Genomic DNA, 15,273 nt, shown 5'->3' with positions numbered 1-15,273 from the left:
TAAGCACTCGTGAAGAATTTAACATGTTTCCAAGGTGCATCTGTACCAGTTAAAAAATAAATACAACATCATTTAGGAAGCTTAGACTTCTCAGTGGTTCTGTTTATGTTACAGTTAGCTATTGATTTCAGGTGGTAATTTTTTATATCACGGTACGACCTCAAGCAAGTTTTGGCTGACAACGTGCATTGAGATGATATCTTTGAAGAAGTAGTAGTCTTTCATCGATCACAGTGGCATTTCACAGGCTACACACACACAGGTGCAGATATACACATGCCAACAAACTCCTTTAGACATCAATTAATATGATAGATAGATAGTACTTTATTGATTCCTTCAGGAGAGTTCCTTCAGGAAAAAAAAAAAAAAGAGATATATGAAGAGATATAGTAGGAGGGCTATGCATAGACAGGTGTATCCCAAGCGGTTGGTGGTTCCAGTGACTTGCTCAAAGACACCTCAGCAGTACTGTATCGCTTGTATCCAGAACTCACCCCCACATACAAAACTAGAAACAAAGATTATTACAGTATTGTGATTACACTGTAAGGTAATGCCAACTTTATTATTCAAAGCACAGAAAATGAATTATTTAATGTAAAATGTTTTATTTGAATTAATATATATAACAAGTTTATTGTCCTTCCCTTTTTTTAATCACAGAGGTGGCTTCCCCCTGGACTGAAGAGACAGTTCGTCAATGTCTGTTCCTTTACTTGTCTCTGCTGCCTTTGAACCATAAGTTGGTGCACGAGCTGGCCTCTGTCTACACTGAGGCCATCGCTGACATCAAGCGTAGAGTGCTTCGAGCAATAGAGCTGCCTGTAAGTCATTCCTTGGAGTTCCTATGTCCCTATTCCCTCACTTGTCTTGTGTCTTCTTATTATTCTTTGAGCCAGGGGTGTTCAAAGTGCGGCCCGGGGGGCAATTTCAGCCCGCAGCTTGTTTTTTAATGGACCTAGACCAGTGGTTCTTAACCTTGTTGGAGGTACCGAACCCCACCAGTTGCGTACGCGCATTCACTGAACCCTTCTTTAGTGAAAAATAAAATGTGTAGTTTTTTTTCAAATTGAAGACAAAGTAATGTTCTTTTACTGCACCAGTAAACAAAATGAACTGTGCATGAACATCACCTTGTTCAAAGAACAAAACCAACTCAGTGTGACTTCTGCTGTTGCCGTATCCATAATACGCCAATAGGGAGAAGTTTTTATTTACACGATGAGTCGGGTGTGTCTTGACCTCTGCGGCGGAGGCCCTGCCGAACCCCTGAGTCTGACTCACCGAACCCCTAGGGTTCGATCGAACCCAGGTTAACAACCACTGACCTAGACAGATTGTAAAGATAAAATAAATTCATATGGTATTGTTAAATTATTAATTTTTTTAATCAGATTAACCACACTTTTGAATTTGGATTAATCACAAGTATTACTAGTAGTGCTACTTGTTTGCATACTATCAATTAGGGCTGGGCGATATGGTTTTTTTTTTGATATCTCAATATTTTTAGACCATATCGCGATTTTACGATATATATTATAATATTTTGCCTTGGCCTTGAAGGAACACTTGATGCATATAATTGCAGTAGTATGATGATTATATGTGTACACATTAAAACATTCTTCTTCATACTGCATTCATATATGCTACTTTTAAACTTTCATGCAGAGAGGGAAATCACAACTAAGTCAATTGACCAAAAGTGTATTTATTAAAGTTATTAAGCAATGGCACAAACATTCAAGTCATTTCCAAAACATAAATTGCAAGATTGTCAGAGACATTTTAAGTGTCAAATAAAATTGAGCTGCATAATAGGAAATCAAAGAGTATTCGTCCTTCACTATGTGGTAGGTTACTACGATTATGAAAGTGTCTTCATTCTCTAGCGAGTGACTTTTCAAATGATGCTACATATTAGCAGTAATGCTACTTTTTATAGCAACGCTTTTGCCCCACACTTGACAAATGACGGTTGTCTTTTCGACATATTCCCACTTGAAGTCGAACCACCGCCAGACGATGGACCCCCTGCTGTTTTTATTGTGGATTAAGTCTTCCATCATTTGTTACCAGATCCGCACCTTCTTTGTCTTGTATTCCCACTCGTATGGCTACATTAGCAGCTAACGTAGCCCAGTCTGTTACTTCTCTGCTGGGCGAGGCCGTATACGTACGTATGTGACGTATGACGTGACAGTATGTGATGTATGTAAGAATGTGCGCCTGCTTGTCTGTGAAAAGGAGAGACAAGAAAGAGTGAGAAGAGCCTGAAGTGTAATGCCCGCAGCTAAAAGCAACTGTGTGAGAACATATACTCGAATATTATGATATCGTCATTTTCTATATCGCACAGAGACAAACCCGCGATATATTGATATATCGCCCAGCCCTACTTTCAATTAACTTGAAAAGACCCCAATATTTGGACACCATTGCAATTTTTCTATTAGAGTAGATTAGAAGGTAAAGGAACAAAATAGGTTGCGTAATAACATGCAAATATACATGATTAATGCATAATTTTTTGTGATTAATCGCATGCCTGATTTGTGGTTAGGGTGTCCGCTCTGGGATCGGTAGGTCGTGAGTTCAAACCCCGGCCGAGTCACACCAGAGACTATAAAAATGGGACCCATTACCTCCCTGCTTGGCACACAACATTAAGAGTTGGAATTAGAGGTTAAATCACCAAATGATTCCTGGGCGCGGCCACCGCTGCTGCTCACTGCTCCCCTGTGGGGATGGGTCAAATGCAGAGGATAATTTCACCGCACCTAGTGTTTGTGTGTGACAATCATTGGCACTTTAACTTTAAGTTAACTGACATCCCCATTAGATATTACACTAATTTTCTGTTTCACTTATTACACTAACATGTTATTTTTTTGTTCAGCTGGTTTAGTATATGCTAACGTACTCTGCTCTTATTTTTAGCCTCTTTATTCTTCAATATACAAAATGTGTCAAAATAACTGCCCGCGGCCTTCAATTATACCGGTACTTTCCTGAAAAAAGTTTGGACACCCCACATTCAGCTTTGTTTTGTTTTTGAACATAATTTTCTCACTTGTAGGAAATTTACTAAGCTACTAGTGTAAGCCCATGCTTTTTATAGATAGATTATATTCATGTTTACTTAAAGGCCACAGTTTGCAATTTTGCTACTATTGATAAAAGTTTCACCCTTATTACAGATTCGTGGAATGGGGATGAGCTCTCCTGAGCTGTTGCTTTTGGTGGAAAACTGCCCAAAAGGGGCGGAGACACTAGTTACTCGCTGCCTGCATATTTTGACGGATAAAGGTAAAAACAACTATATTATTTTGTATTACAATGAACAACAGTTTTGAATAGCTAACTAAAAGTGCCTTCTTTTCTATGTGTAGTTCCTCCATCTCCAGAGCTTGTGGAGAGAGTGCGTGACCTTTACCATAAACGAGTGCCTGATGTTCGTTTCCTCATTCCTGTCATCAATGGTCTAGAAAAGGTACCTATAGGGAACGCTGCAGTTTGGCCGTGAAGGCAGCTCAATTAAATAACTGCAAATTCCTAATGGTATTTCCATTCAAAATAATGTGGCGATGTTAGTTTGATACATAGCAGTACTTCCAGGATTTTGCGTTGTTACGATTACCTATACTTGTGCAAATGAAACAAATGACCGCAATTTCTGTGTGGCCTCACAGCTTTATCTATTGTCCCAGCACATTTTGGCCAAATTAGCGTAATTTTTGCCAATTGAATTTGTCTGAACTGTTCTAATCTAAACATACTTTTTTTTCTTGTGTAGACATGTAACAATATATCAACTCTTTGTTGCTCGAACAGCACAATAGTGGTCCTTACAGCTCAGCATAGGTCAGATCTACTTCCGTTTCCTTTCTACGGCGCTAATCCCTCTGGGTAATGTAGTATATGAAAATTTTGCAAAAAACTGGTGTCATAACATCCTAGTTTACATGCATTTATATATTAATTTAACTTTTATTTATACAGGGTAAGTCAATTAAGAACATTCTTATTTGCAATGCTCTACTAGCAAAGAGACAGCATTTATACGACAGAGCTGTTGAAGTGTTATGGTAATCTCTCATTTACTAATAAAAAAATCACCGCTTTCAGCAGTTCACAAATGTTCTTGACATGTAAGCAATAAATGTTTTTGACCAGAAATTAATGTTTAAGATGGAAAAAACACCACTCAAATGTAAAATAAAATTATATGTCAAAAACTTGTGGACGACATTGCTCAGGGCAGAGCAGACCTATTTCTTTCTGCAATTACAAGTAATTACTACTATTATTAGTTACAGTTAAAACAGTACAGTTATTTGACGATTAGCTCAAGATATATGCTTTTGTTGCCATCTCGTGTCAACTTTTAAGTATAAAATGAGTAAAACATCAATACAGTACTTGTTTTCCCATTTTTGTTGAAAATCCAGTGCGTTTTGAGGTTAGGGTTACAAGGAACACTAATACATGGATAACATATTAATAAAAACACAAGTTCATTCAATGTCATTGGAAAAAAATAAGCCTCAAAACATGGAATAGCTGCCGGAAATTTAGTTAATTTAAGCCGCCACAGCCACAAAAAATACAGCGAAATCCTGGATGGACTGATTTTATACTCTTGGTACATAGATAAAACAGCAGCCATACAGGGATCTTGTCATCTTTGTTGTTTTTAAAAGAGACTTTTCACTTTCACTTGTTTTCTAAGAATGAAGTGATCCAGGCTCTTCCAAAGCTGATCAAACTCAACCCAATTGTCGTAAAGGAGGTGTTTAACCGTCTGTTGGGAACCCAGCATAGTAAGTGACTGAGATTTTTTTTCTTGACCACAACAAAAAGTTTTCCATTGCATTAAAATAGGTAAAGTTGCAAATACCTGTATGTGCATGTTGGTGATATTACAGACGGTATTATAATATGTATTGTTGTATGTTTTTGTCTTAATTTATATTGTACAATTTTACTTATAACACATTTTTGTAAAGACAGGATTACAGTCTCATGAAGGGAATTTCATAACAATGAACTTTTATTTTATTTTTTGTCATTCAGGTGAGGGAAGTTCATCGGTGTCCCCTCTTACGCCAGGAGACCTGCTTATTTCCTTACACAACATAGACTCAACCAAATGTGATATGAAATCCATTATAAAAGGTAATAGTTAAGTAGATAAATCTAGGGAAACTTTTATGAGCTTTCTGTCTGTTACTATCTGAAATGTTTTAGCTGCTTCAAAAACAAGGTTAGCTTTTATTTGTATTTCTTTGGTGACATGAATGACTGAATGTTGAGTGTGTTTTTTTTTTTTTGTATTATGTTAAATTTTGAAACCTAATTCCATGTAATTTTTTTGACAGAAATTAACATCAGCTTGGTCCAATTGATCTATTTTATACTACATTTTGCATCATTGCAACATTGTTGATATCCACATTGTGTGTGTGCATGTACAGCAACCAACCTTTGCTTCGGGGAGAAGAACGTGTACACTTCTGAAGTTTTGGCAGTGGTGATGCAGCAGTTGATGGAGCAGAGTCCCCTTCCCATACTTCTCATGCGAACTGTCATCCAGTCTTTGACCATGTACCCCCGACTGTGCGGTTTTGTCATGAACATTTTGTCCCGTCTTATCCTCAAGCAGGTGGGTACTAAATTGTCCTAGTTTCTGCAGGCATCTTTTGCTTAGGAAGATTTTGCTTTAAAAACGATGTGTGATGGATTATTCTCTAATGCTTTAACTTTTGAAGTGTGTACTTTGTGCCAAAACCAATTGGGATACAACTCTTTAAGTTTAGTATTCTTAAGTTTAGTACGCCTTGACTCTTTATATTACTGTATTCAGCTTACTAGATATTTGCTTACAACATTTTGGGAATTACCCCTTTCTGCTTAAGCGTTACTGTGCCCTTGTGTGCAGAGCAAAAGCTTGAAAGGCATGCTTGGATAGGTTTGTTTTGAAAGAATTTAAGAACCTCAACTCTATCCGGTGATGTTGCTAGGTACCCGTCCTGCATCTCTGACGCATTAAAATCTAAAAGGATGCAGTAAACTAACGATTTGGGACGCACACAATTTTTACCATGAAAAAAGGTACATTAAAAGTGAAATAAACTTTGTTGTCAGCAGACCAGAGAAGCGCTGTTTCAACCCTCGGTGCATCTGCTCAGCACATATGTCATCAACTGTACACAGTGTGTCGACATGCTAGTTTAACTGCTACCACAACAACGAGCCAGACACCACTGATTTCATTTAAACAATTAAAAATACGAACTTTATAGGAAAAACCCACATTTCCACTAGTACTACTTTATATTGTGCTCATTTGTGTCGATGGTGTTTTAAGAAAACATACTTGGATGGCAGTGATGAAAAACACTTAAAATGGTGGTCACCATTTAGTTACGCTCAGACGGCATACGTGCTGCTTCCAAAGAGATAGTACGCAGGGAAAGGAGAATGCAAAAATTCCACTGAAACAAAATTAAACCTATTGCTAGTCGGCAGAATATTGCAACCTCCGTATTTCCTGGTTCCACTACTACTGATCAGACTAGTGATAGTACCTAGACATCGCCTGTACGCACTTTTGTCTCTTCTACTGTGCCTGATGCAGATAAGTACATCTACCTTGTGCACATTACTCCCAAAAAAGTTGACTTATCTCCAGCTGTGGCTCATTACCACATACAAATTTCAGTTGATAATTGCATGTATAGCAACATTTTCCCTATCACAACAAAACAGGCACATTTATTGTGCTTGAGAATGTTTTATTTGTGTTGAAATTATCAATTGTATTTATATATTATTTAATTTAAATGTTAGTAATTTATTTTGATGCTTTTTTAGGTTGCTACTCTACAATTTTTGTTTTAAATTATGTATGCCTTGCCTTTATAGAAGTTGTATTTTCAGATTCTGAGTTTTGTTGAGATTCCTATGCATTTTTAAGATAAATTCATCCAAAGATTATTTATAAACATGTCATACCATACCACCAAAGGAATTTAATATTAGGTGTTTAGAAAATGATTTAAGAATTTATAAAAAAAATATAATTAAATACATATTTCTTACATGGGCTGTTTGCAACCTGCTCATAGTTACATTTGACAAATCAAAAATACAAAGAGAACACCGTCGGCTAGCTTATATTACCATTTGTGGTTTAACAGCACATACGTTTCTTTACACTGTCTATTATTTTCACAATTACTAATTATCCATCCATCCATTTTCAACCACTTTTCCCTTACGGAGTCACGTGGGGTGCTGAAGCCTATCGTTGGATAAAAATATTTCGATCCGAGAAAATTGTCTGGCGTTCATGCTTGTCTCGTACACACCTACACCCAGGGAGTGCATGCACACAGATTTAAACAGCCCAAGAGAAGAAACTAACAGTTTGCAGTCATGCTGTTGTTATGATAAAATATATAAACAATAGTAGCTGAGATAGGCGCCAGCGCCCCCCGCAACCCCGAAAGGGAATAAGCGGTAGAAAATGGATGGATGGATGAATAATAGCTAACATTAGCTATCCAGATCGCTATTGTTTTTTGAGGAAACATAAAGCTAATGCGCGTGTTACGTATGTCCATAGTTAGGTCATTACGGGCTGATACGTAAGAAGGCAGGATACCATGCTTAAGACATTGGCAAATTAGCGCTCTCTCGGCATCCGTATAAAAGTTGCGTACAGCCCCTTTTAGTGGGGACCCATTTAAATCACCATCTGTTGATCCCTGGGACTCAATACATTGAAAATATATCAACATCACTGGATACTATTAGTACATTTGGGAATAACGAAAACAGAGATCATGAGCATTTGTTGCAGCTGCAGAGAAAGTGGAAATGCATTTTTGTAATTCATTCAGTAATGTTTTCTGCAAGCAACTAACCACTGGTCACAGGAGCCAAAAAAAGCTGGGGTTATCCCTGGTGCTGTCATTTGCTTATTTGGTACTTACAGTATAATGCATACATTTATGTTGCCCTGAAGGTGTGGAGGTATCCCAAGGTGTGGGAAGGATTTGTGAAGTGCTGTCAAAGGACGAGGCCTCAGTCATACAGTGTGCTACTACAGCTTCCTCATTCACAACTCACAAGTGTGTTTGAACGCTGCCCAGAGATGAGGGAACCCCTTTTATATCATGTCCGCTCTTTTACGCCACACCAGGTAAATACTGCCTCCCAAGTTTTGATTTCAAACTAAATGATATTTGTCTTTGGACTGTCTTGTAAATGACAACGCTTTTGTTTCTATGTAACAGCAAGCTCACATACCAGCCTCCATCATGTCTGTCTTGGAAGCAAGTAAAAAACCAGAACCACAGCCTGTTCAGCCTGTGAGCAAGAAAGAGGTAATCAAAAATATGCTATGTTGAGGTGTTGTGCACTGCAAAAGAAGGGTATTTAGACGGTAGCTCAGTCCTCCTTGAACCTTCATTATGTTTGTTCTTGAATGGCGCTTTTTTTCCATCGTTGCAGCAGATTGAACCAGTTCCTGCCCCAGCTTTGCCCATTTTGGCAGAGATGCCTACACAAGATGAACCAGAAGCAGCTGACCAAGCTGAGCATCATGTTGGTCTAAAGGATGAGGAGGAGCCCATGGAACAAGAACAGCCTGATCTAGTGCGACACCAGGAAACTACAAACCTTTCTGAGGTAAAATTACATTAGGTGTAAATGGAAACTCTGTATTTAATATCCTTGTATGTTTTTGGCCCACAAAGTGTGGCGTGGCATTTTGTGGTTCCTTTTGTGTTGTGCGTCTTCAACAGGGCTATTCAACTGGCGGACCGGGGGCAAAATTCAGCCAGGGAATAACACCATATCAGCCCCCAAGTTCAGTTCAAGACTTGGGAGACAAACCTTTTTCGCTGCAAATTTCTAAAAACGCTCACCCTAAAAATGAAAATGCTTTATAATAGCTATAAAACACTATGTGGTTTGTTTGTGAACATGGCCAGAAGTAAATTGTTCCTGTTGGCAGGGACTGGTCCGAAGACTTAATGCTTTATTCCAGACTGCATTGAAGTAGGAAATAACCAACTTGGACCTTACCAAGACCAATTTTCAAAGTTTCACAGAAAAGTAAACAAAAATGGCATTTTATCTTAAAACAATGCTATTCAGTATGTGTTGTTATTTTTTGTTGATTATGGTGTACACCAAGAATAATATACATAAGGATTGGGGGGCCGGACTTCTCCATTCATATTACCATAATTTCCGGCCACACCCACCAATTTTAGAAGAAATAGATATTTTTACATATACCATAAGCCGGAGATATATACCGGTACGAAAGATTTTGTAAATGTTTATTTACATACCTTTATTGTTTCCAAACGGTGCATGTTACACAGCAGCAAAACAGATGATGAAGCAAAACAGAAGCGATCGTCATGAACCCATTAAACAGACTCAGTAACTCCACAGTTACGTTTTGGTGAATTTACGAAACTGAAACAATACAAAAAAAAATGCAATTGTAAGTTATTAGTATTAACACAGAAACGTGTTGGCATATTTGCTAATTCTGATAACGCCAGCTTGATTACTTGGCACCTACAAATATGCATGAAAACACTCCTACAGACAACACATATAGAACACTATTAAAAGTTTTAACTATACTGTAAAACTTACAAACGTTACTTGAAATGATGAATTTAGAATCATTTTGCGCAGAAACGTTGTAGACGAAGCAGGATATACTCCCGGTTCAAGGTGCGAAACAGGAAGTACAATTTCAACCAGCAGCACCTGCGTTGAGCAAACTTACTCAAAAGATGGCGTTAAAGCACAAACAGTAATGCTTTTTCAGTGTCTGTTGGTGTTTTATGAAAACTATTTGTTGAATACAAAACATTATGGCTGTTAGCGAAGAAATTGGCAGCATTGTTTTATAAGCCACAGAGTTCAGAGCGTAGGAAAAAAGTGGCTTCCTCTACAGTGAACATTTGATTTTGATCTATTAATTTATCGGAATTATACGAGCCGTCTGCTTTTTTAAAGAAACAAAAATGTGAGTCTCTCAAAAGTTTTTTTAAATGAATTCGCAAGCCACCAGTTGAATAGCCCAAATAATGAAAAACAGAGGACCTAAAGTGGAACTTTGAGGAAAACAACTAATATAACTGAAGAGGTTTAACAAATGACAACTGCATTTGCATATGCGGTGAACAATCAACAGCAAGACCTTAGTTACATAAATCACATTCCGGAAAAAAAAATTTAAACTGCCAAAAAGAAGAGGACTTAAATGGGTGCCTTGAGGAACACCTCAGTTACAGTAATCACAAGTTTAGACCCAGGTGTTCTATTTTTGCTAGCAAGGTTAAAATGTCAATGCAGTGATGTGCCTATGTGTCTACAGTGGTCCGAGTTCCTCTATACGTGGAATTGAAAAAATCGATTTATAATCGAATCGCAACCCCAAGAATCGATATTGAATCGAATCGTGGGACACCCAAAGATTCGCTGCCCTAGTATCGAGTATTCATACAAACTATTCCTGCTAGGACCTTAATTTCAATTTCTTCTCAGGTGGAGGTAACAAGAGCTGAGGGAATACTAACATCTGAAGCTGACGCTGAATCGGATGCTGAATCAGACGCTAAACCTGAAGCTGAAGCTGAAGCTGAGCCTGAACCTGAACCTGAACCTGAACCTGAAGCTGAGCTTGAACCTGAACCTGAACCTGAAGCTGAAGCTGAAGCTAAGCCTGAAGCTGAGCCTGAAGTTGAAGCAAGACCAAATTCAGAGGCTGATCCAGAGCCAGAAGTGGAACAGGAATCTGAACCTGATACTAAAGTTCAACCTGAACCGGAATCAGAGGAACCAATGGAGACGTCTGATCCGGAACCTTCCCATTCCCAGGAACCAGTTAAAGAGGGTGAAGATGATAAGGAGAATGATGCGGCGCCCCATGAAGGGAGCAACTCCGAAGATGTAGAATGAGTGTTCAACATGAAAGCACTCAAAATAAAAACATTTCCCATATTTTGTCAATTATGTCACACAAATTCCTGTTTTTGTTTTCGTACAAAATCTATTTTGAGGAAAATTGTAGTGTTACCAGGAAGTGCATAAAGGCATTTTTTATGCTTTTGTTATGCCTAAAAATAAATGAACAAACACCCATCCTTCTGCTTCATTCGTGTATATCAGTGACCACTAACAGGCAGACTACCAGATGCTGTCCTATACTGACATAATAGACCTATGTTATTTTATTATCGACATAAATAAACGTTTTTTAAATTATGACGCAGCCGCATGGTGGCCTAGTGGTTAGCATATTAACCAGCGGGTCATGACATTGTAGTTTATAACTGGGCAGTACACTACACATATATATATATATATATATATATATATATATATATACACTAAAGAGTTTATAACTTTACTATTCACGTTTCCCTCTGTGAGCCTGTGTTTTCTCGAGTACTCCATTTTCTCCCCGCATTCCACAAACATACATGTGAAGTTAATTGAGGGCTCAAAATTGGTGTCCATGGCTGCTTTTATACTGTATTGTATTGTGTCTTAACTGCCTGTGTTGTTTTTGCACTTATCCTGTTATTGTTTCGAAACGAGGACGTTTCTTTTTGTAGGAGGGGAGGTATGTAACCTATTTTTATGGGCTTGCCTCTTTGTGATGTTAAATTCCTTTTATAAGCTGTTATACAACAGTGGTTCTCAACCTTTTTTCAATGATGTACCCCCTGTGAACATGTTTTTAATTCAAGTACCCCCTAATAAGAGCAAAGCATTTATGGTTGAAAAAAAGAGATAAAGAAGTAAAACACAGCACTATGTCATCAGTTTCTGATTTATTAAATTACATAACAGTGCAAAATATTGCTCATTTGTAGTGGTCTTTCTTGAACTATTTGGAAAAAAAGATATAAAAATAACTAATAAGTTGTTGAAAAATAAACAAGTGATTCAATTATAAAGATTTTTACACATAGAAGTAATCATCAACTTAAAGAGCCCTCTTTGGGGATTGTAATAGAGATCTATCTGGATTCATGAACTTAATTCTAAACATCCATCCATCCATCCATTTTCTACCGCTTATTCCCTTTCGGGGTCGCGGGGGGCGCTGGCGCCTATCTCAGCTACAATCGGGCGGAAGGCAGGGTACACCCTGGACAAGTCGCCACCTTATCGCAGGGCCAACACAGATAGACAGACAACACTCACACTCACATTCACACACTAGGGCCAATTTAGTGTTGCCAATCAACCTATCCCCAGGTGCATGTCTTTCTTCACAAAAAAAGAAATCTTTAAGATCAATATTTATGGAACATGTCCACAAAAACTCTAGCTGTCAACACTGAATAATGCATCGTTGCATTTATTTTCACAGTTTGTGAACTTACATTCATATTTTGTTGAAGTATTATTCAATAAATATACTTTTAAAGGATTTTTTAAATTGGTATTTATAGAATATTTTTGAAAAATCTCACGTACCCCTTGGCATACCTTCAAGTACCCCCAGGGGTACGCCTACCCCCATTTGAGAACCACTGTTATACAGCATATGCCTTGAGATGGCGTGGCGCGGTGATAGAGTGGCCGTGCGCAACCCGAGGATCCCTGGTTCAATCCCCACCTAGTACCAACCGCGTCACGTCCGTTGTGTCCTCAGCAAGACACTTCACCCTTGCTCCTGATGGGTGCTGGTTAGCGCCTTGCATTGCAGCTCCCTCCATCGGTGTGTGAATGTGTGTGAATGGGTAAATGTGGAAGTAGTGTCAAAGCGTTTTGAGTACCTTGAAGGTAGAAAAGCGCTATAAAAGTACAACCCATTTATCATTTAGCTCTTATTTTGAAGGTGTTAAGAGCGGAAGTGGGAACACGTTGTAGTGGAGCGGAGGCTTTGAAAATAAAGGAAATAAAGTGGTCTTTGTGTAAAACTGGATCCTCCGTGTTTGTTATTTTGTAGTTTTATACAGTATAGGCGACATATACAAATCTTCGGTTACAATTGTATCCCTAAAAACAACGAAGGTTTTGATTCTGAACTTCCGGGCAAAGACTAAGAGGCGTACGCGTAGTGGAACCACGTGACAAAATGACGAAAAACTAATGGATGTTTGCGAGTGTCGATGAAGGCTGTAATTCTCGCCGCTGGCTACGGAACCAGGCTCCAGAAAGATGTGGCGGCCGACACCAGCGGGGACTTTGCCCACCTGGTCGGCATTGCTAAACCGTTACTGCCGGTGGGGAGCTGTGCCTTGGTCACTCACTGGGTTCGTGCCCTGAGCGCCTCGAACTGCGTGGACAGTATTTATGTCGTTGTGAGTATTTTACTAGTGTACGAGGCTGATCTTTGTTCGGACTTATAAATATGTTTTAAACCATTTGGAAATGTACTTTGCTCAGACAGTACTGGTATCACAAAGTGTATCTGGGTATAGAGGTAATGTATCGACCCAAATATCGTTAGTATCGAAACCAAGCGGTAGACTGTATTGGATGTATTGACTTTAGCGTGAGGATATTGATATTTTTCAGCTCTCTTCCATTTATATTCACAAATATGTATTGTACCAGTCAAATGCTGGGAATGAATAAGTATGTTCATTTAGTTGACTGTCACTGAATATTTACGAAACCCAAAGCCGGTGAAGTTGGCACGTTGTGTAAAACGTAAATAAAAACAGAGTACAATGATTTGCAAATCCCTTTCAGCCTATATTCAATTGAATACACTGCAAAGACAACAAACACGAACTGAGAAACTTAATTTTTTTCAAATATTAGCTCATTTGGAATTTGATGCCAGCATCATATTTAAATAAAACTGGCACAAGTTTCAAAAAGACTGAGAAAGTTGAGGAATGCTCATCAAATACTTATTTGGAACATCCCACAGGTAAAGAGGCTAACTGGAAACAGGTGGGTGCCATGATTGGGTATGAAAGCAGTTTTCATGAAATGCTCAGTCATTCACAAACAAGGATGGGGCTATGGTCACCACTTTGTGAACAAATGCATGAGCAAATTGTCGAACCATTTAAGAACAACATTTCTCAACGAGCTATTGCAAGGAATTTAGGGATTTCACCATCTAAAGTCTGTAATATTATAAAAAGGTTCAGAGAATCTGGAGAAATCATTGCACGTAACATTGAACGCCCTTGACCTTCGATCCCTCAGGCGGTACTGCATCAAAAAGCAACATCAGTGTGTAAAGGATATCACTACATTGGCTCAGGAACACTTCAGAAAAAACACTATTGGTGACTACAGGTGGTCGCTACATCTGTAAATGCAAGTTAAAAACTATGCAAAGTGAAAGCCATTTATCAACAACATCCAGAAATGCTGCCGGCTTTGCTGGTCCCGAACTCATCTAAGATGGACTGATGCAAAGTGGAAAAGTGTTTTGAAACTGTGGACGTCGTGTCCTTCGGACCAAAGAGGAAAAGAACCATCAGGGCGGTTATAGGTGCAAAGTTCAAAAGCTAGCATCTGATGGTATGGAGGTGTGTTAGTTCCCAAGGCATGAGTAACTTACACATCTGTGAAGGCACCATTAATGCTGAAAGGTACATCCAGGTTTTGGAGCAACATGTTGCTATCCAAGCAATGTTATCATGGACGCCCCTGCTTATTTAAGCAAAACAATGCCAAGTCACGTGTTACAACAGCGCTGGCTTTGTAGTAAAAGAGTGTGGGTACTAGACTGGCCTGCTTGTAGTCCAGGCCTGTCTCCCATGGAAAATGTGTGGCACATTGTGGAGCGTAAAATACCACAACGGAGACCCCGGACTGTTGAACAACTTAAGCTGTACATAAAACAAGAATGGGAAAGAATTCCACCTGAGAAGTTTCAAAAATTGGTCTCCTCAGTTCCAAAACATTTACTGAGTGTTGTTAAAAGGAAAACCCCTGAGCCAAATTTTTTGCAATGTGTTGCTGCCATTAAATTCTAAGTTAATGATTATTTGCAAAAAAAATTAAGTTTCTCAGTTTGAACTTTAAATATCTTGTCTTTGCAGTCTATTCAATTGAATATAAGTTGAAAAGGATTTGGAAATCATTGTATTCTGTTTTTTTTTTTTTAACGATTTACACAACCTGCCAACCTACACTAAATTGGGCCTAGTGTGTGAATGTGAGTGTAAATGTTGTTTTTCTATCTGTGTTGGCCCTGTGATGAGGTGGCGACTTGTCCAGGGTGTACGCAGCCTTCGGCCCGAA

At 38.6% G+C, this 15,273-nt stretch overlaps 2 protein-coding genes across 4 annotated transcripts in view; both read left to right on the top strand.

Moving 5' to 3' along the window:
- Nucleotides 1–11,189, top strand: part of sympk (symplekin) — a 31,651-nt gene extending 20,462 nt beyond the window's left edge. For 2 of the 3 annotated variants that reach the window (XM_061918503.1, XM_061918504.1), the window contains exons 19-28: nt 667–827; nt 3,207–3,315; nt 3,399–3,499; nt 4,739–4,829; nt 5,083–5,184; nt 5,484–5,671; nt 8,039–8,215; nt 8,310–8,399; nt 8,527–8,703; nt 10,591–11,189. In XM_061918503.1, coding sequence (XP_061774487.1) covers nt 667–827; nt 3,207–3,315; nt 3,399–3,499; nt 4,739–4,829; nt 5,083–5,184; nt 5,484–5,671; nt 8,039–8,215; nt 8,310–8,399; nt 8,527–8,703; nt 10,591–11,004 — 1,610 coding nt within the window. In that variant the 3' untranslated portion in view covers nt 11,005–11,189. The remainder of the gene's footprint in view (nt 1–666; nt 828–3,206; nt 3,316–3,398; nt 3,500–4,738; nt 4,830–5,082; nt 5,185–5,483; nt 5,672–8,038; nt 8,216–8,309; nt 8,400–8,526; nt 8,704–10,590) is intronic. The other variant, XM_061918505.1, reaches the window with a different exon arrangement.
- Nucleotides 11,190–12,913: 1,724 nt separating this feature from the next.
- The window catches only part of zgc:136439 (uncharacterized protein LOC678627 homolog), a 21,876-nt gene continuing 19,516 nt past the window's right edge, over nt 12,914–15,273 (top strand). Inside the window, exon 1 of the mRNA XM_061918502.1 lies at nt 12,914–13,364. Coding sequence (XP_061774486.1) covers nt 13,173–13,364 — 192 coding nt within the window. The 5' untranslated portion in view covers nt 12,914–13,172. The remainder of the gene's footprint in view (nt 13,365–15,273) is intronic.

Source organism: Nerophis ophidion, linkage group LG13 (genome assembly GCF_033978795.1).
Source record: "Nerophis ophidion isolate RoL-2023_Sa linkage group LG13, RoL_Noph_v1.0, whole genome shotgun sequence".
Lineage (NCBI taxonomy): Eukaryota > Metazoa > Chordata > Actinopteri > Syngnathiformes > Syngnathidae > Nerophis > Nerophis ophidion.
Note: the sequence above shows the minus strand (reverse complement) of the source record. Positions and strands in the feature narration are given on the sequence as shown.